The sequence below is a fragment of the Equus asinus genome, chromosome 2, assembly GCF_041296235.1.
Source record: "Equus asinus isolate D_3611 breed Donkey chromosome 2, EquAss-T2T_v2, whole genome shotgun sequence".
Lineage (NCBI taxonomy): Eukaryota > Metazoa > Chordata > Mammalia > Perissodactyla > Equidae > Equus > Equus asinus.
Genome location: NC_091791.1, coordinates 40,888,434 through 40,910,370, shown reverse-complemented (window position 1 = coordinate 40,910,370; position 21,937 = coordinate 40,888,434). Strand labels below are relative to the sequence as shown.

The 21,937-nt window shown below is 36.9% G+C and overlaps 1 protein-coding gene across 3 annotated transcripts in view; it reads right to left on the bottom strand.

The window, feature by feature from the left end:
* The window catches only part of RNLS (renalase, FAD dependent amine oxidase), a 253,211-nt gene that overhangs the window by 16,345 nt on the left and 214,929 nt on the right, over positions 1–21,937 (bottom strand). For all 3 annotated transcript variants that reach the window (XM_044754831.2, XM_070487634.1, XM_070487629.1), the window contains one exon: positions 8,992–9,167. In XM_044754831.2, the coding sequence (XP_044610766.2) occupies positions 8,992–9,167 (176 nt within the window). The remainder of the gene's footprint in view (positions 1–8,991; positions 9,168–21,937) is intronic.

The window sequence follows — 21,937 nt, the reverse complement described above, 5'->3', positions numbered from 1 at the left end:
AAATCCAAGATCATAAAGATTTTCTTTTGTATTTCCATCTAGAAGTTTTATAGTTTAAGGTTTTATATCTAGGTCTATGATCCATGCTTAGTTAATTTTTGTATACAGTGTGAAACATGGACTTTTGAATCCAAAGTGAGTGACATGTTTCAGTTTCTATTTTGCCACTTACTAGTTGTGTCATGTTAGGTAAGACATTCAGCATTACCTCAGCTTCCTCATTTAAAGCAAAGATAGTAATATTTACTTCCTGATCTGTCAGAACTGTTTTGAAGATCAAATGAAAACAAGTATAAAAGTGCTTTCTAAAATCAGCATATAAATGTTAACTATTATTATTTCTAGCTGACAGCAGCAAAAGAATGATGGTATAAGAATGTGTCATGATTGGGGGAAAGCCAGAACTCAGGCAATTACTGGCATTAGCTTTAGAAGCATTAGCATTTTGGGCCAGCCCGGTGGCGCAGCGGTTAGGTTTGCACGTTCCGCTTCGGTGGCCTGGGGTTCACTGGTTTGGATTCCAGGTGCGGACATGACACCACTTGGCACGCCATGCTGTGGTAGGCGTCCCACATATAAAGTAGAGGAAGATGGGCACGGATGTTAGCTCAGGGCCAGGCTTCCTCAGCAAAAAGAGGAGGACTGGCAGTAGTTAGCTCAGGGCTAATCTTCCTCAAAAAAAAAAAAAAAAAAAGGCATTAGCTTTTAAATAGATCTATGTTTGAATTCCAGTTTTGCCACTTCCTAGCGAAAGAACCTCACACAAGGTACTGAGGTGTCTAATTCCCAACTTTCTCACCTATGCAAAGGGGAAAGAGTATAAATTCTACAGACTGGTTGGTGGATGAACGAGTTACCTACATGCTCAGTGAGCTACAGAGAATAGGGGATTAATAAAGGGAATTTTTGAAAGGGAGAGAGGGAATGAATATAAATATAAACATATAGATATATATATATTTATACAGTCATATACAGGATAATGACATTTCAATTAACAACAGACCACATATATGATGGTGGTCCCACAAGGTTAGTACCATATAGCCTAGGTGTGTAGTAGGGTATATCATCTAGGTTTGTGTAAGTACACTCTATGATGTTCGCACAATGACAAAATTACCTAATGATGCATTTCTCAGAATGTAGCCTCATCATTAAATGACATATGACTGTATATATATAATATACATAGTACATAATATATACATAGTATATAATATATATACTGTCTAGTAAAATGATGATGTGGACTGTTATGGTTTATAGAAGTGCTATAACAGATGATGGCAAAGACCAAGGTGAAAACAAAGAACTCACCTTGTACTCTCTTGCCTCTGGGAAAATATACATGCTGTTGGAGCATCATTCTGACATCATTCCCTTTGCCTGTCTGACTTCATCTTGTAGGATTTAGCTCAAGTGACACCTTTTTTTAGAAGCTATTTATTACCACTTTCTCCTCAAATCTGCTCTGTATTCACACAGTACATTGTGCATACCTTTCTTATAGCAAACTACACTATATCATGACTATCTGCTTATTGGTCAGACTTGTGGATTATATGGGAAGCTTCTTGAAGGAAGGGAGCTGTCTTTGAGTCTTTAGAATCCAGTATAATGTCTGCCATATAAAAGGAGCTCAATAAATTTATGTTAAGTGAAATGATGAATATATATTATTAATTTCTAATGTGGCTGTAAATAGCTTTTGTCAACTGAACTTTCTTGTTTGTTAGTTTTATAGCATAATACTGATATTCACTCTAAATAGACTAAGTTGATTTACCCTTTATGGAAAAATGCTGGAATAGGACCTATTTCTCTTAGGGTGCCCACATCCATATAATAACATCCATCATCCAGTTTTAAGTAGCAATACTGGGTGCAAATGAAAATATGTAGCATTTGTTCAGGAAGAATGACACAGACTCCTTTTTAAAATTTCCTATAAAGTAATACTGTTCAAAGTAATGAGTTCTTCTGAAAAAGTGTGATACTGACTACATGGCAGGGTATGTCAGTCCCATGAGTACTGGAAAAAAATGATTTAATTAAACTCATATGTGTTAAAACATTTAATAGCTCATATAATGTGCAATTTTTGTGAAAAGGGGAAATACTGCCCATATAAACTTCAATTAAACTGTGACTGTACATCTTTAATTCAATGATCAGAATTTCTCAGCTGATGATGTAGCTTCCTCATAACAAACTGAAGCAACTAGTTAGTTATGTACCAGTGACAAAGAGGTGAGAGATTACTCAATGGAACGCTAGGACTGACAGCTGTTAGATTTCCTGCTGTTGAAAGGCTGGGTCATGCCATAGTCCACTGATCCCAAAGGGCCTGTTTTGGCCTTCCATAGGTTACTGTAAACTTACGGCACATAGGCAAGTGTGCTCTTGTGGCTATAATTTCATGCCAGGAAATGTTGACTCATGGCATAAATGTGTTAAACTACCAAACACTGGAAAATGTGCAAGTTAGTTTAGGAATGAATGGCAAGAAGCTGAAAAATCTATCGGCTTAAAAAAAACCCAACTGACAAGAGTTCCTTGTGTACACAGGGATCCATCACTTTTATCTCACCTATTTCTGATGTTATTCAATAATCCCTGTGGTATGATTAAGTGCCATAGCTCTTGGCATTGAATCAGTCCTTCTGAAACATCCCTGTCCAGAACTATCTGCATATGTGAAACACAGAGAAAAGAAAAGAGAGAAATTCTGGAAAGAGAAGCCAGTGACAAAGAAAAAAGAAAAAGTGGGATACCTTGTAGGCATGAAGAGAGATAATCAAGAAAAGAGAGCAAGGGACACATAGAGCTAAGCTACTAAGTAAGAAATGACCATGGAAGCGTCTTCACCCCACCTCCTCTCCTCCTCCTCCTCTTGCTACCACTATTTAGTAATATTTATTGAGAACTTGCTCTGAACTAGTGTCTGTAGTACATGTTTTCTACTGTTCTCTCATTTCATTCCAACCACAACCCTATGAGGTAGGTTCAGTTGTTCTCATTTATAGATGGGGCCCTGTGCGCACAGAGTAGCAGTCTAGCCTGCTGAAAGGCACATGGAGAGCAGAGGTTTGAACTGAAGTCCATCTGACTCCAAAGCCCAAGATCATAATCATATTACATTATTAAAAAATCCAGGAATTATAAAGCACAAATATGGGAGAAAAGTCATAGGATAGTGGCAGAATGACCATAAATGTATGATTTTATTGTGGAAATAAACTATAAAACAACACACCTAATGTGCTTTAACCAATAAACACAATTGACTATTGTGTTTCAAAGTACTTATCCTAGAAGGTCATATGTTTAAATCTGTAACGATTTACTGGCCAATGTCTTTTAGGGGTACCAGCTTTAAAACGTTTTTAGAATCAGCTTACCAGCCACACTAAAACAGATAAATACAAAAAGCTACATTTCTTTAGTTGCATCTCTAAAACATTTAAGAAAATTGTAAAGATTGACCATCCATTTTATTAAAAATCTTTAAGTCCAAAAGACTTTGGTTGTTCCTAAAACATCATATTCAAGCTCAACTTTCAAAGGCCTGATTCGACTGATTAAATGCTGAAGAATATGTGTCAGGCTCTGAAAGAGATGCCCAATCTTGTTGAAGGAAGGGTGTAGCTTATCAAGGTGACTCACTATTTTGAAAGGGACAATCCTTTGAATTTATAGCTTTATTATATTCATACAATCAGTCGCTGCTTTCCAGTTCCAACCTACCTGAAAGAAGAAAATGAGGGTGATACAATCGAAAATCCATAAGAAAGAGAAAGAAAAAATGAAAATATCAATTACCACCCTACCTTCCAAAGATGAAATTAGACACAGTTACCACCAGAAAGTAATCTCATGAGGGAATAATATAAGCATATGTGTGGTCTCAGGCTCTTCCATGTATACACAATCCTCTCCTCTACCAAACACAAACCTCAAAGGAAAATTCTGGCCTTAAGCTATCGTACATTTCCTTTTTTTTCTTATATTCCTTCTAACTCCTGAGCAGTACTACGCCAACTGAGGTAATCAGTGGGGGAAGACCTGAGGAAGCCAAAATGGAGAATTTACATTGAAAAGGGCAAATATTTCCTTGTCTAAAGGGAAAAAAAAAAGGATACAGTCAAAAATGAAGAATATGAATGGGAAGCTAAAGAGAGGAAAGAGAGAAAAAGAGATAAATTCACATGGTTGATCGTTAGGAAAAATTTTATGAGGAATTAAGAGTTAAGGGTACAAAGAGAAGATTTACGGGAGCTTCGTGAAGTGGGATATGTAAGGAACGAGAAGAGAAACGTTAAAAAGTACTGCTGAGGATGATGAACTTGGGATACTCTTTCAAGTTCTATAGAGGTAGTAGTAAACATTGGAATTATTTTAAATTCCTTTTGGTTGCGGAATTGTATTTCTTTGACTGCAACACAAGACTGAGCCATGAGAGGCTCTTGATATACTCAGTTATGGTAATAAAATATTTATAGCAGGTGTTCTTAATGCTGGATTCATGGGAAGACTTTAGGTTGCTTACAAATCCTCATAATTGTATGCAATTTTTGTGTTTATGTGTACATGCATATTTTGAAATGATGAGAATAGTCATGTTCATAGCTTTTATCAGAGAGAAGACAGCACAACCTCAGGGCAAAAGACCAAATGAAGAAATGTTACCACAGAAGATAACTGATTTCTAATTCTACCGAAAAGCTTAATAGGCTAGTCCAAATCCCCCTTATTTTGCCAAAGATAGCAATGTATTCTTTCACCATGTCCGCTTCTCCTTCCCCTCTCCTGAAATTCCTCTCCACATCTCCTTGGTATTTGAAAATACATTCAGTGATATTTAAAAAATAAAGTAATCCATGAATGTGCCAAATAAAGCGGGGGAAAGGGCCACTGACATTTTCGGGAACTGAAGAAAGACAGGGGAAAATTAGAGTTAAACTTACAAGCAAATCAGACATTTACTATGGTTTGAGAAAGGTATCATCATAGACTCTGAAAAGCACAGCAAATAGTAGGGGTGAGAGTGTTAGGGCTATCAAACTGATTAAATGTCCCTAGCCAAGGTACATGGAAAGGCATTTCTAGTTATTACTCTTCTGCTGAAAGGATTAATATATCATACTTGTTACAGAAACCTAAATTCAAGGCATCACAGCCTAGGCATCAATTTATATTAACTGGATAAACATTTAAATTATGGAGGGCAAATAGCTGCAAAAGGGAGGAACTGAGAACCATGAAAAATATGCCATTGCTTTGCTAAGTTTGTTTGAACCACCTACTCAAGTGTTTTATTCAAACCCCAAAAGGGAGGCGCAGAGCAGCTCCCAAGTCTTTCAAACACGCCTTCTTTCTTCATCTAGCTCTTTCCTCATTTAAGAGCAGCACCCACAAGAAAGCACAATTATCTTACTCAAGACAAAAAAATTCAATTTAGTGTCTTTGGTAGAAGGCCTTCAGTAAATATTAGTCTCTAGGGTCCCATGAGTAGAGTACTAGGCATGTTGTAGGCATTTGTTAAATGCCTATTGAATAAATGAGCAACCAAATGAATAAATGAACAAACATCTTTCAACCCCCTGCTTCCAATGTGGATACATGACTTTAGAGGCAGCACTAGGCAAGGGAGAGCAACATCAGGGAAACAAGAAACTGTCCCCACACAAAAGACTCCCTTATCAAAAGACATTCTGAGTAAGAATATCATTCAGATAGTAGCCACTTCCTTAAAGCGGCTTGAGCCTTAAAAGGCTGATGCTCTCCCCAGAGGTTTTATGAGGGGAGTAGGACATACTGCCTCATAAAGGTTACCAAGGAGTTCTGGGGAAAAGAAGGGTATATAGGCAGAAATCATGCTCCCTCCCTCCTGCCCAAGGATGTCCACATTCTAATGCGCAGACCCTGTAAAGGTTATGTTACATGCCAAGGGAGAATTGAGGTTGCAGTTGGAATTAATGTTGCTAATCAGTTGAACCTGAGATGGAGAGATTACGCTGCATTATCCAGGTGGACCCAATGTAATCACAAGGGTCCTTAAAGGAAGAGCGAGGCAGAAGAAAAGGTCAGAGTGATGCAAAATGAGAAGAACTTGACTGGCTGTTGCTGGCTCTGAAGATGGAGGAAGGGGCTTCAAGTCAACGAGTGTTGGCAGCTTCCAGAAGATGTAGAAGGCAAAAAGAAAAGTGGATTCTCTCCTAGAGCTTACAGAAAGAAACACAGCCCTGCCAACACTTTGATTTTAGCCTAGTGAGAGCCATCTTGAACTTCTGACCTCCAGAACTTTAAGATAATATGTTTATGTTGTTTTAAAGCTACCGAACTTGTGGTAACTTGCTACGGCAGCCATAGGAAACAGAAGTCAGTGAAAAGGACGGAAGGACTCAAGAGGCAGGTAGACTGGTTTTGTCATTACTAGTTATGGGACTTTAGGGAATTTATTTCATGTTTTTGAGGCTTTGTTTTTCTCATCGCTGTAGTGGGTTAAAACGAGCAACCTCATAAGGCTGCCTTAGATATTAAATGAGATCACGTCTTTGAATTGCCCAGCTCCAGGCTGGCCACACTATCGTGCTGATCATTACTCATCATTGCTATCTCTCTTTCTCTTCTTCTTCCTACCCTCTACAGTCACTGGGTGCCAAGATGCAGTGTAGGGATCACAAAAGAAGAGAAAAAGGGAGAAAAATAAAATGAATGGAGATAAAGAGTCAAACCACAGGGGTCTAGGATGGGGAATCCACATCACTCACCACTGCCTGGGGCAGGGGACACCAGTTCAGTGGTCTATCTGGGATTTTGTAAAACGAAGGTTTGAAGGGCCCTATCATTTCTTTGTCAAAGATAGAGAAGAAAAGGAAGGGGGTGGAGTGTGAAGAATAGGAGAAGTGTAGGGGAAGGAGGAAAAGAAAAGAATCACAGGGTGAGACCCAGGCTGGAAGAAAACATGGGTGGGATTTCCCATGCAAGGAGACTGTACCTCTACTCAGAAATGAGGGCAATTTCAAAATCAGTTGGCTGTTCTTCTTTCCTTTTTGTCCCTGTTTCTACACCATACTTCCCTTCAGTTTAAGAGCTACATTAGATCATATTCATACACAAACATCTATGAATTCATTGAAGGTAGATCATGTGTGCTGGGATGGCAAGAAAAGAGGGGTACATATATTATGTCACATTTCAAAGGTTAAAATGGACCTTTTAAAAGCACTGGAGAAATTTCTCTTGGGAATAATAATTGAAAACTAATTAGATGCTATTAAGTCTCTAGACCTGTCATTAATTATTTCTTTTTCTAAGGTGATGTGGGAGATTATTTATCTATCTATCTACATACCTATCAATCTCACAACATAGGTCTGATCTTTGCCATAAATGACAATGCTATGGTCTGTAGAATGATGCTCAAGGTACTATGAGAAGTGTATGAATAGTGGAAAATGCAAACTTCTAAGTTTGAATGACAACTTATTGCCTTTTAGGCTTTGCAGCTAATGTAGATTTCATGACTACAGAGCTGTATATGTACTGGGATAATTTCAAGAGAGAACATCTAAATTGTAATAAAAATCATTGTTAGGGTTTGGATGTACTTTGTGTTCAAGGATTTTTTATTAAATTTTGTGATATGGCACAACTTTGAGTAGGCAATTTTGTGGTTAGGCCAAATCTGTTTCTATTAACACAAAAAATTTTAAGAAATAACTAGATTTTAAGCCATTTTTTCAGTTTATTAATAAATTGTTTTAAGGAAATCACAAGAAGAAACACACAAGCCATTGTTTCTTTTAAAGGAATATTTATAAATTGCGAAGTGACTTGCTGTGTAATATATCCAGCTTCAAATTATATCAACAAGATTATTTGCCTGTCTTCTTTTTCAAGCCAAACTAAAATTGAGTTAAATATCACTTCAAGACACTAGCTATTGAGATTTTTCAATGCTTTTAAAAGGAAAAAGTCAAGTCTTCTAAAGTGACCATGACATGTTTAAGTAAATATTTTCCCCCAAAGGTTCACTGTATAATTTAACTTGAGAAGATGTGAGTAAACAGATAGACCTGCTGTAATATTTTAGGAAGTCATTTACCATTTCCTCTGATTTTGGAAAGCCCTTTAAATACACAAAATCTGCTGCGATTTCTCACATCACTTTCTCTAAAGGCTTCACAGCTTGGGTAACCAATGGTGCTGATAAATCAGCTAATCAATGGACCCAGAAATCTTAGGGAAAAAACAGACAACTCATTGCTTCTTTCCTCCTTCTGCCCTTTACTCCATTGTCCCCAAATGACTTCACAACTGAGTTTACAGATCAAAAGGCTTTTTCTGCAAACACTCAAACTTCTGTTGGAATATGCAGAGATTTTCAGAAAAGTCAACATTAACTTAGTGTAAAGAGCTTTAAGTTTGAACTAGTAGAGTGATCACCAGGTTCATCCAACCCTGAAAACAGCTCAACTAGCTGCTCCATACAGGTATTCATCTTCGTCCCCCAAAGAGCTCTGCTGGCAGCAGTCAAAACCAAAGTGGGAACTTAATACAAATGAAAATTGTGGTAGCAAAATACACTTACAAGGTTAATTTGACATATAGCAAAAATTTGAGAGGTTAGAGTGGTTTCTATATAACCACAGTACTGATTTAGAAAACCCCAGAGAAACAGCTGCATTTTGATATATAACCTGCTTTCCTGCATAGGAAACCCCAGATTTTCAGGGTGTGTAAGTCTTACGAGGCAAGAATTTGAACAGAACATTGGGGAAAATTGCATATATCTTTTATTGAGAAATAACGGGACAATAAAACCTGTAGAAGTTTACACTTACGCATTGGGCAAACGTGTATTTGCTCTAAAGATCATACTGTTAATTTCCTTTAGAGAGTGACAAAGGATGAGAAAAAGTAAAGTCAATTCTGCTGACTTATTAAGAAAACTGTACTCATACCACTGGATTCTCTGATTACCTGTGAATGTCTCCATTTCTGGCATTTGGTAGCAATTGGTGGAGGCAAACCTGGCAAAATGTCTTCCAGCTGCTGGAAGATTAACTCCTGCACATCCTCAGTGCTGTGCTCCAAGTGTGTAACTCCAAATGGAACAGTCGTGTGAACCACAAGGGAAGGCCCGATTTCCGATGACTCTGGTGGAAGAGGAACATAAAGACTCATCTTAAAGGGCGTAACATAGAAGTGTCTCTCAGCATTTCAATCCAGATTTAAGAACTGATCACAATAATCAGATAATAGTCCAATAAACGGAGGAAAAACAGGTTCTAGTCTTTGAAGTATAAAATGAGGCTATTTCTGAAATTCAAAATAAAGCTTCCCTAAAGAGGAGGACGGATTCAAGATTTGTTTTAGAGAACAATTTTTCAGGTCTTGAGAAAGAACTGGAAGGAAGGGTAAGAATAACACCAATACGTACTGCCTTGGGTATAATTAAATTTATTGGAGATGTTCATCTTCTCTCATCCACTAAACTATAAGCAATTCATGGCAGGAGCCATTTCTTATACACAGTCTATATTCTCCTTAAGTTGTGAAAACAAAATAGATGTTCAGTAAATACTTATTGATTTTATGTTAAATAGATTGCAAAAATATTTTGTTGAAATTATACAAATGCCAGAATAAAATATCTTCACCGCTTTAAAAAAAAATCAAGCTTCTCTCTAAAAACAGGCTTGACCTCATAATATTCTTTATATTTTAAGTGGCATTAAAAACAAAAATCTGCCTCATTCATAACATGGAGCTACTTTCCATTTTTATTTGCCATTGAATTTTTTTTCTGTATTTTCACAATTACAAATGATGAGTGTCTGCTTCGTATCTTTCATTCTTTAGTAGAATATGAGAAAGTCAAATAAAGTTTGAAGTTGAAAGCAAAGTGACTGGGGCATTAGAAATACAATCTTGTAAGAAATGATAATGAGAGTTTGCCTGTTATTATTATTCATTTAAATCATGCAGAAGAGAAAGTTGAGGAAAAATAGTAATAGATGTGAAGTATACGAAATAATATGAAAGTTGAAAGAGGAAAATATTAAAGTGTATAAGGTACTGACGGGGCTGGCAAGCCTAATTCTGAAAATTCTTTAATTTGAGATTGTAAAGAGTAAGACCACTATCTCTTTGAGGTAGGTTTGTACAACTTTACACAGAAAAAAAGAGTTGAACAACATAAGCCACTTATTTGCTATGTGCTCACTTAAGCTCTTTATGTGTGTGTGTGTGTGTGTCTGTGTGTGCACGCATAAAATGAGAATAAGTTAGCTCCTTTTACATAGGTCTGTGGTGTGGATTAAATAACACAAAACATGTGAAGTGCTCAGCACAGTTTCTGGCACAGAGTAAGTTCTTAATAAATGTAAGCTATGGGAACAGAAGCAATAAATCAGATATATACAAGGGAAAAGTTTCCCTGGCATTGCCCAAATGATAGCTGTGAGTTATATTTTGTAAAAGTACTTCATTTTTCCATTGCACTCGGCTCAGAGAACTCTGGCTTATGAACTTTACAGCAAAATATCAGAGAAGAGAGTCCCAAAATGCTGCGAATTTTTAAAGTGGAGTGCTTCCAAACATTTTTATATGTAAAAGGTGGGAGATCTGACTTCAGAAGCTGTGCAGTAAATGCAACGGTAAGGAAATTGTCCACCGTTTTCACCTCACAGTGGCTGGAACAACTTGAAAGAGAAAATAGATGGACCATCTCTTTGAACATTCAATGTTTAACCCGTCAGTGTAGACTTTACAGGTACCACACAGAGGGAAGGACCAAGGAGTGCCAAATCTCAAATTCTTTCACTGAATACCATCACAGTGAGAAACCTATTCATATTGCCTCAGGGAGTGTTATTTATGTTATCAGTTAATAAATTTGGGGAGGCTTGTCCACAGCAAGGGGTTGTCAAAGCCACCACTCTTCCATGAGGTACCCAATCTTCCCAGAGACAGAGAAAGCTACTGGGGAAGCATTCTGAAGCAGGAGAGTTGGAGTTATGAGTTGACTTATCTATGGCAAGCTTCAAAGGAAAATGAATGCTAGCTGCGTGCTAAGAATCAGGTTGCAGTGACCCAGCCATTTGTTCTAGAGAGAACTCGTAAAATGACTGAGAGTGGGGATGGTGCCTTGCCAGGTTTCTCCCATTTACATTAGCCATCCACTCCTAGGAGAGCAATAAAAAAGGAAATTTAAGACCCAAAATGAAACAGTTCTTGCATAACAATGACAGAAAAACCTGGCTACTTGTTTTTATTGGAATCAAACAACATTTTTTTTTGGAGAATTTAGGTTAAAATTTGAATAGCTGCAACCTAAAACGATGAGTTTTAAGGGAAAGCTCCCCCAAACCCCAAATTAAAGGGTATTTTTAGAAGCTAAAGTCCAAAAATACAAACAGCCAACCAGAGTTTAAATGTGACCAAGGTTTGGAAATAGAGCTCTATAAAACGCCACAAATACGTTAATAGGATTCAGAGCATAAATTCAGTATAATCATTATTCCTTGGTCACTGAGAAGGTAATGATGTTACCTTTCTCTTTCTTTTCTTTATTCAGTTTAACAAGCACAGCACTTTGCTTTTGGCATTTTAAGTGTAAAGTTCATTAGTAAGTAGACAACATTTCTGTACATCGGGAGATCAACAGCTTTAGTCAGAAGAAAAGTATTTGGACCTTTGCATCCTACTAGCTCTGTGGTCCTGGACAACTAAATTTCTCAGGCTTCACTTTCTTCCATCAATTGAAACGGAGTAAGGCTACTTATGTTATAAGGTGTCATGAGGATTAAATGAGTTAGGACACATAAAAGCCTTTCTTCAAATATAAAGTGCTACACAAACGTAAGGCATTCCTTGATAATGTTGTTTTGACCTCTACACTGTAGTAAGAGCAACTTTAGAAAGAGATAACAGAGTTGACTTCTCTTAAAATATTAAGGTTAATTGTTATATTAATACCCCAGAAACAGTGGCAGATTATTCCTGGGTATAGACACAGCAGGCTTTTTGTTTTTTTGGTTTTTTTACTGAGAGAAAAGAGACATAACCTAAAATTTACCATTTTAACCTATTTTAAGTTTTCTGGCATTAAGTACATTCACATTGTTCTGTAACCATCACTGCCATCCATCTCCGGAACTTTATCTTCCCAAACTCAAACTCCATACCCATTAAACACTGACCCCTCACTTCCCCCTTCCCCAGGCCCTAGCAACCACCATTTCTGCCTCTAAATTTGCCTACTCTAGGTTCATTCTATTTCTGTCTCTGAATTTGACTACTGTATTGTAATCAAATTGTGAGTAATGCTGCTATGAACATAGATGTACAAATGTCTGAGTCCCTGCTTTCACTTTCCTGATGCCTTTTAACAATATGTTGTGAACATCTTTACATCTAGAAATGCCTTTACCCTTAAAGTTTACTTTCTGCTTTATATTTGTTCCACTTTTTCAACATTTCTTTTTTTTAAAATTTTTTTTACTTTTGCCTTCTTTTTGATTAAACCATTTTTACCCCTTATTCCATTCTTCCTCTTTATTAGTTTGGAAGTTATATAGTTTATTTTTATTTTTAGTGATTACCCATAGATTTAACCACCCATATTAAAGTCAAAAGTTAATATCTTTATCCTTATCCTAAATAACATAAGAACCTAAGAATATTTCAGCTCTGATTTTATATGCTTTTGTTGTCCAAGATTTATTTCTTTAGTTTTGTTTAATACAGTCAATGTTTGTTTATTCACAGCTTCCTTTGTGGGTCTCACATCTTCTCTCCAGGGTCATTTTCTTTTTCCAAAAGTTTCTTCTTTTGAAGTTCCTTAATGAGGTTCTGTTGAAGGTAAGTTTTCTCAGTTTTTGTTTTTCTAAAAATGTCTTATTTCACCCTTATTCGTGAAAGATAGTTTTCCTTGGTATATAGTAATAGATTGAAAATATCTTCTCCCAGCATTTTAAAGAAATAATTCCAATCTAGGTTAGCTTTTATTAATGCTGTTAAGAAGGCAAGTCTTTTTTTTTTTTGAGGAAGATTAGCCCTGAGCTAACATCTGCCACCAATCCTCTTATTTTTGCTGAGCAAGACTGGCCCTGAGCTAACATCCATGCCCATCTTGCTCAACTTTATATGTGGGATGCCTGCCACAGCATGGCTTGCCAAGTGGTGCCATGTCCACACCCAGGATCCCAACCAGTGAACCTCGGGCCGCTGAGAAGAGGAACGTGCACACTTAACCGCTGCTCCACCAGGCCAGCCCCAAGAAGTCAAGTCTTAATATGATAGTAGGTCCTTTGCAAGCAGTTTTCTTATATATCTGGATGCTTCAATTGTTTTCTCTTTGCCTTCGGCGTTCTGCAGTTTTGCTTGGATATCCTGAGCTTTGAGTTTCTTTTTGTTTACCTTCTTTGACTTCACTGGGTTTTCTGAATCTGAAGACTCATTTGTGTCATTAATTTTGGAAATCATTCAGCCAGTAGTTTCTTCTCATTTTTTCCATTCTGTTTTCATGGAATTCTAATTAGAGACATGGTACATATTCTCCTTCTATCTTCATGTGCCTTGATGTCTTTTTAATATTTTCCATTTCTGTCTCTCTATGCTAGATTCTATGTAATTTCTTCTAATTTATCTTTCATCTCACCATTCTCCCTACATCTGTGCTTATTCTGGTGTTCAATTTCTCCTTTGAACTTTGAGTTTAAGTTATTTTATTGTTCACTTGTGAAAATACTATTTTTCAAATCTGCATGATCAATTTTGATAGCTTCTTTCTCCCTGGTTATACTGACAGTACTCTCTTGTTTTTCTTTAAACATGTTCAATATAGTATATTGTGTGTTTGGTTATTTCAAAATCTGTAGTCTTTGAGTTTGATTCTGCTTTTGTTGTTTTGAATGGCTGTTGCTCATGATGTTGTGTTTCCTTGTGTGTTTTGTCATTTTCTTTTTTCTATTGTGAGCTGTGTTCCTAGGAATTTTATCTGAGAAATTCTTTAAGGTCTGAGTTTAAAGAGTGTTCCTTTGGAAATTTACTTTTGTTTCTGCCAGATGCCTTGGGGGCAACAATGCCCAGGACTACTTTAACTAAATTTTTAAAATATACTGGTGGAATGAATTCTGGCACCAAATCTGCCTGAGGGTGGATATGTGGTTTGGCATCTCAGGGAAGATATTTTATTTCTTTTTCATTTTTTCTACTCCACTTAAAGACAGAAAAGCATCCCCATTGTCTTCCTCTGCCAGATAAGATATATCAGATACAGAGAAGTTCTTTAATGCCATAAAAGTGTACGTGTCCATGCTAATAAACTTTAAATCTTAAAGAAACAAGGTGAGTTTTCTTGGAAAATAAGTTATCAAAATTAACTCAACATAAAAGATATCAGTATAAACCAAAATACACTACGTTATTTAATACGTTAAATACGTTAATTAAAAAAAAGAAAAAAGACTTAAGGACCTGGTTGCTTTACTTGTGATTTTTTACAAATTGTCAAGCTAGTGTATATTCATTTTAGACACACACATCACATTTATACATTTAAACACACACATCAAACTATAGACCATTCTTTATTAAGATTAATAGGTATATATTTGCATATTAATAGGTACAATTAAGAAAAACATGATAACCTCAATATATATTTAAAAAGCATCCATTCATATTTAATATCAATTCATGGAAAAAAGATACAATATTAAAAAAGGTGACTTTCTCAAAATGACATAGAATATCTTTATTAAGCTGATGGTTTATATCATACTTCACAATGAAATAATATGGGTTAGCACAGTAAAATAAGCATAAACAAAGGGTGTTCAGTAATACCAATGGTATTTAACATTGCTCTGGTCAGTGCATTAAGATAAAAAATAGAAATAAGAACTATAATTATCAGGAAGAAGAAAAAATCATATGATTTAAAATAATAGTGAACCAATATAAAATCCATTAAATTAATTTAAAAAATGTATGATATTAAATTGATTACCTTATATACCAGCAATAACTAGTAAGAAAAATGTCTTAATTAGTTCTACAAGAGTTTTTTTGAATTTGACAAAATGATTCTAAAGGAAAAACTAAGGCAATGAGAATATTTAAATTTTTTTCTCAAAAAAATATCAGTGAGTGGAAACTTACTTTGCTTTATATTTAAAAATGCACTGTAAAGCCACAGCAATTAAAACAGTCTGGTACTGACTAACAATAATGGTCAATAAATCAGAATTGATCTCTCTGGAAAAAATCCTAAAATATATTAAGTATTTAGTATAGGATAAGAAAACTTAACAAAACAATGGAGGAAGAATGCATTTTTTATATTGTCCTAGAAAATTGGATATATGGCCAAAATTAACTTAGAATATTACCCTTGCACTTCTGACCCAAATTTGTCACCGTATCTGATTTCCTACTTCTGTCACTACATGAGATATATACATTCTTGATAACGCAGCAAGCTCAAACCCACTGGGATACCCTTATTCACATGCAAATACCTCAAAGACCTTTTCCATCTGATAAACTTCATTTTTGGCAGTATCTATCAAGGGGCAGAGATTTCGTTCCCTTAAGGCCAGTTCTAGATTCCATCTCTGACAGGGAAGTAGAAGACTAAAGAAACTTAAGGAGTGACAGACACTACAGTTGCAGACCAAGGGCATCAAGAAATGGGTAAAATGTTTCTTTAATTACTGATTCAATCAAATGAGCATGTGGGTGTCTAGTGCAGTATTTGGTACTGTGAGAAACTGAGGCCGTTCAGAAGCTTACATCATAATAGGGGAGATGACACGCAGACAAAACAATTAGAGAACTGTTATCTACTAAATGGTATGGTATCAGCAGTGTGTGCACATGAAGTTCAGGAAACAGACAGATTCATGTGAATAGAGGAAATGGACAAGGAGTTGAGAGCCATACAGCTCGGGGGTGGTCAGTTCTCACGTCTCCTTCCTCCTGGCAGTGGAAATTGCTGGTAAGTTTCCCTCTCCTCACTCCGTGGGGTACTGGCTCAATTATCCTTGCCCTCTAGCCATGAAAGCTCTTATTACAATTTACTCTTTCAAATGGCTTCAGGGCCCAGCAGCAAATGTAATGGAGAGTAAGCCAATCACATCAGTAAGTCCAACAAAAAAATCTAACTCACCCTTGATGATGAAAGAATAGTAGGGAAAAGCAAAGGAAGAAGAGTAGGGAGGGGAAAGGGAGACTGAAATGGAAAGATACATGCTCCTGATGTCTCTCTCCCCTTCCTCGCCTTCCTAGCAGAGCCAACCCAAACAAGCATATAGTACTCTTCCATTTGGCATTCCAACTCATTGGCAGCATGTCTGCTGTTCTGTGTGTCTACCACTGGCCCAGAATCAGGAACTAGGCCTCACTGTTCAGAGGGACCACCTGCAGATTTTAGTTGCTTTTTAATAAACTTAGGTATAGGTTACAGAGGCCAAAATTCATCTATGAGAGCCCTACTCACGTCCTGGGCAACTTCATTACCTCCAGCTTTATCTGCAGCAGTTACTTCTATAGTATTTACATTCATTAAACACAATTTTAGGGTTTTAACTGAAAAGTAAGGTTCTAGAAGTGTAAACTTCTGAAATGACAGCATGGGCCAGGCACAGAGAAAAGATGGTTTTAATCACAGCCCTCCCCTTTACTTATTTCATTTTTATCCTGTCATCTTTGAGGAGAAATAGTTGTTTTATTTGCTTCCTTATTATCTCCCTGGAGGTAGGGGACTGTACTAATTGATAATAGCAATTGCTTTAAATATCCAATTAAAATCATTGAAGAAGTTTGAATGAACAGCCTCATTTGGGAGATGTAAGAGAACAGTATCTAGAGAACTGACAGAAGAGGGTAATTGACCTGAAAAAGATTCAAAAGAGAAATGAATGGGGAAATTGTATTCTTGTCAGCAACTAGATACCAAAATTACCTGACAAGCTCCTACTTCCCTTTTTAAAGGTAAAATATCTATTAAGAAGAAGGAAATGATAGGGTGAAACGAAACTCTTTTAAATGACAGGAAATACGACTCAAGTTTAAAAGTCTTTTTTTCCCTTCCTGTCGAAGGTAGTGTCTATCTCTTCCTAGGAAACTGTGATATACCACCTAAGATTTACAGGAAATCCTAGAGTGCTATTCTTTTTTACCCCCTAAGGAACAAAATATGCTTTATTTAGGATGAATGAATCAGATCCCTTTCTCCATCCTGACTGCACAGTCAGTTTTTGAGGGGCATCAGTTGAATTTGGATCTCACGTCAGAAATGTCCTCTCCTCACTCCTGGCTGTTTGACTTGAGGCCGATCATAGTGCTTCTCTGATTCCTTAGGTCCGTGTTGCCCACAGGGTGTCCCATGACATATTAATCGTGATTAGGCAAAACAACAACAACGAAATTCTTTGGACAAATATATTTTTGAAATGACTGTTTTAAATTAAATAGCTCTTCTCAGAGTACGTGATTATGCAGTGGGATTCTTTAAAGGAAAGAGAGTGTGAAATTATTTTTGGTGTTTTAAAACTACTTTTACGTAAATTACAAAATTGTAGGGAAAAAAGGCTACTCAAAGTGTGAAAGGGTATACAGTGAAAAATAAAGAAAAGTATCACTTCTATCTTAGGTCTGACAGTCCCAGTCATCAGGGTAATGACTGTCAACAGTCTCCCAGGTATCCTTCCAGAAATTTTCTACACAGGAGCCTGAGCCCGCATACCTACTCTCCTCTTTAAAACGGAAATACAATCTTTCTCTAGCTATTGTTCTTTAACTTGCTTTTGTTCATTTAACATATCTTGGATAGCTTTCTGTCAGTTCATGAGGCCCTACTTAATTTAATAGCATGGAATTACCACGGTTTCTTAGTCAGTCTGCCTTGGCCGGATATTTCATTTTTTCCAGTTTGCTGCTGTAACGAGTCATGCTGTAATGAGCACATTTATTTGCAGATCTTTGTTGCACTTATGTGACACTATCTCTAGAATAAATTCCTGGAAATAGAATTGCTGAGTCAGAGAGTAAGCACATTTAAAATTATTTCAGATATAGCTTAATAGTCCTCCAAAATTTCACTCCCCCCAAGAGCATACGAGAGCTCTGGTTTCTCCGTACTCTTACCAGCACTGGGTAATTTTGGCTAATCCGCTAGGTTAAAATGTACCTTATCTTATTTTTAGGTTTTAGTTAGCTACTTATGAGTTAGTTATGAGTAGTATTTTCAGATACAAACACAATTTGCATATTCTTTTCCAGTGATTTGCCTTTTTTTGGTCCTTCTGGCAACAACAGTGCCAACTTTAGGATCACTGTGTAGATTAAATCCATGTAGAGTGAGCGGTTCACAGTTTGGCACACAGTAAGTGCTAATCTAGTGTTATTTGGAAAACCTACCTATCAGGGCTGACTCCACGTCAGAGGATTAGAGTTACTGTGGCTTTATTGTTCTGTCACACTTACCTTCGACTTCACTGATGGGGAATCTAAAGTTCAGAAAATGGTGCATCATGGAAGGAAAGTGCATTGCAGAATCACAGTATTTATATATTGGGTTTTAATTTTCTATTTACTTGTCTGTCTTCCCTCTAGACTGAAAGCTACCTGAACTATGGATCCTGTCTTGATTATTTTATATTTCTAATACCTACCTCAGTGTCTGGCACATGGTAAGAATCGATATGTGTTGAATACTTGCATGAACAGATGAATGAATGAAATAACAGTTCTGTTATTTGTCTGCATCTGGCAGGTATGGATGGGTAGAGCAAGCTTTCCTCCATCTATTGAATAAACAGGGTCAGCTCCACTGGACAAAAGCAACAGCACATTTAGAATTTGACAGCACTGAATGCTCACAGCTGAACAATTATAGCTCTGGTTCCATATGTGACCCTAAGAAACTTCTCTGTCATTGAGTTGGAAGCACTAGCTTTTAAAAAAACTAACATACCTATTAGTCCTCTTCTTTTGGTCTTTGACTTGTTTATTGTAGGCCTGTGAGTACTAATATATCTATGGATGCATGCATTTGTTATTTTAAATAGAGGCTAGGAAGGGAAGTTTTAAAACTGATACACATGGATGTTTGTAATCCTTGTTATCCCAGGCTACATATGCTTGGATTTCTTATGTTTAACAAGATATACAGACATCCTCTAAACAATTCTGTATAAGATAACCATTCTGATAGGCATTTAGTTAAATATAAACAAGTGTGTAAAACCCCACACGATGAGTTGAAAATAAAATGAGAATTCCCCTAAAGTTCATACTTCCAATTTCAGAAGATGTTTCCCCATAGCTCCACTATAAGCAAATGTATACAAATTCAGGAAATAATCTTCCAATAAACAATGGAAAATTGTTCACAGAAGAGTGTGTTCTGCTTTCTCCAGCCAGCTGAGAAAGTAAATAATACTGACTAGTAAACTAAACTACTTGAATACTAAAGAACATATTGCCTATTTCCACAATACCTGTGAGTGCTGGCTGCTAGAGGCCTTGAGATGGGGTCAGGAGGGTGGAAACACTGGTTGGGCTAGGCCACTGGGGATAATTTTCTAGCCATTAGAGAGAAAATTATGCTCAAGTCCTGAGACTGGAATAGATGTAGGAATCAAGGCCTAGAGTCAAATCTTCAAAATAGATAAGGCTTCATAATAGATAAGGTGATCAGCAGAAAGGGATGACCTATATAGGAGTAAGGGATAGCAGGCAGGTCTGAGCCTGGGGGCTGGGCAGGGAGTAATCCTAGCTCTAGGGAGAAAAAAATACACATTGCCTTCACAAATTCATTTTAATATTTCTTTTCCTACTTCATTGGCTTTGGATCTCATGAAGGGGCTCAAACCAAAATTGTGAAGAGAAATGGTGAAGGTCTTCTGCCTGGCAATCTACTTAATAGATTCAAGAAACCCAGTATCCCTTAGAGAGAAGGCATGGTACAGTACAGTTAAATATGGATCTTGAGGCTAGTTATGAGGATGAGACAAGCAAATGTCTGTGTACTAGTCATCATTTGCTCAGCATCCACTGGCTCTTCTATGGCAACAGTATCCAAATTTTGTTTTAGGGGATCAACCCTCCCCCACTTTCAGCCCTGATAAAGGTGACCTAGGTTAAACTAATCAGTTAATCCATTCCTCTGGTCACAGTGATTGGTTCAGAAATGGGTACGTAACTCAAGCCAGGTCAACCAGGTCAAGGAGATTCAGTTCTAGGGCTAGCGTTAAGCTTTTGGGGAAATGTGCTCTTTTTTGGCCACTCTTGGCACTGAAATGCTTGGTACTATGAATGAATCCAACACAGCAGAAGGTAGAGTCAAGAAATGGACAGAAATGAAGTCCTCATGATGTTGACTGAATCAATCCAGACACGCCTGCAGCTATACTCCTGTATTTTTCAGGAACAATACCAATAAATTCTCTTTTTCTGGCTTAGCTGTCCCTATCCTACATGTGTGAAGCATTTAGTACTATGTTTGGCAAATGTGTGCTTGTTCCTTTCTTTCTTCTCCTCTTCTCCTGGCTGTCCCTAATCTTACTTTACATCTCCAGTAATTAGATTTTACCAGTTTCTTCAGAAAGCTTGACCAAATAAATATGAGAAAAACTCCTTCTGGGCCTCAGTTTCTTCATACATAAGTAAAGGGGTTAGAAAAGACCATTCTCATAAGACCCCTTTCAGCTTTAATTTTCTATGAGTCTATAAAATGGAGGTCCAGGTGGCAGTGACAATTTGAGAAGTAAAGCTTATGCTTTCCCTAGCCACTCCATGCTGTAACTAGAGTAGAAATTCATGGTTCTCAAAGAAGAGACTAAAACTAGTCATCCACAGGGCCAATGTGATGAAAACACTTCTCTTCATCTGAGCTTTCTAATTCTTGAGTTTCCTCTAGATTTTAGGGCTTTAACCTACATCCCACTTTTGAGCTTAAACACAATGAGCTAGTTTGTAGTATGGTGAGAAAAAGAACTACATTGTTTAAGAATGCCTTGGTCTAGTTTCAGCTCTGCTACTACCTAGAACAGTAGTTGACATACCATAGATACTCAATGCATGCGCTGAAATGGAAAAATAATTCACAGTGTCACAGCTTTTTGGAAAATCATGTATAACTAACAATAGTTAAATTAATATACCCAAGATTGAGAATATTTTGATTTTTAAAGAATATTAAGTTGGATTCAAGTATATTCTGAAAATAACATTACTCTTGGTTACACGTATTTTGATATATGTGATCTCAAGCATGAGAGAATGCTGGGCCTCTTGGAATTCCTAATAACTTGAGTAATCCTCATGAAGTGTGCCATGAGAGTGAACATCATTTGTCATGTGAGTGATGGTGGGAGAACTAGATTTCCAAGGTCCTTTCATTTCCAGGATTCTCAATGGTGGGCTGCTGGTGGCAGTGGCGGGAGCGGACTGCTGGGCCTGGTGGTAGAGGCATGTGCTGAGAATTTGGCTAACTCAAATCTGGGAAGGGGGTAAGGGGAGCAACTGAAATTTCAAATAACACATTTGATGTTATAATTTCATCTTTAGGAAATGAATTTTAAAAGCCACTGGTATTTTCAACGTACAAATGGCAGAAAGTATAGGTTGGGGAAGAATATGAAAAAGAAGAGTTTAGTTTCCAGGTATCAATCAATCTCAATGTATTCTAGAGTGGGTGGTGGGGCAAGAGATAAGTCTTTGTGGGGATTTTTTATTAAGATCTTCAGGATAAAGATTTTTTAGACACAAAGTTCAGCTTGAAGTCATGGTTTTACTTAATTTCTCCAAGCTTTAGTTTCCTCACCTATATAATGGGGATAATCACATTTACCTCACAGAGTTTTTGTGAAGATGAAATGCAATAAAACATGCAAAACACTTAGCACAGTGC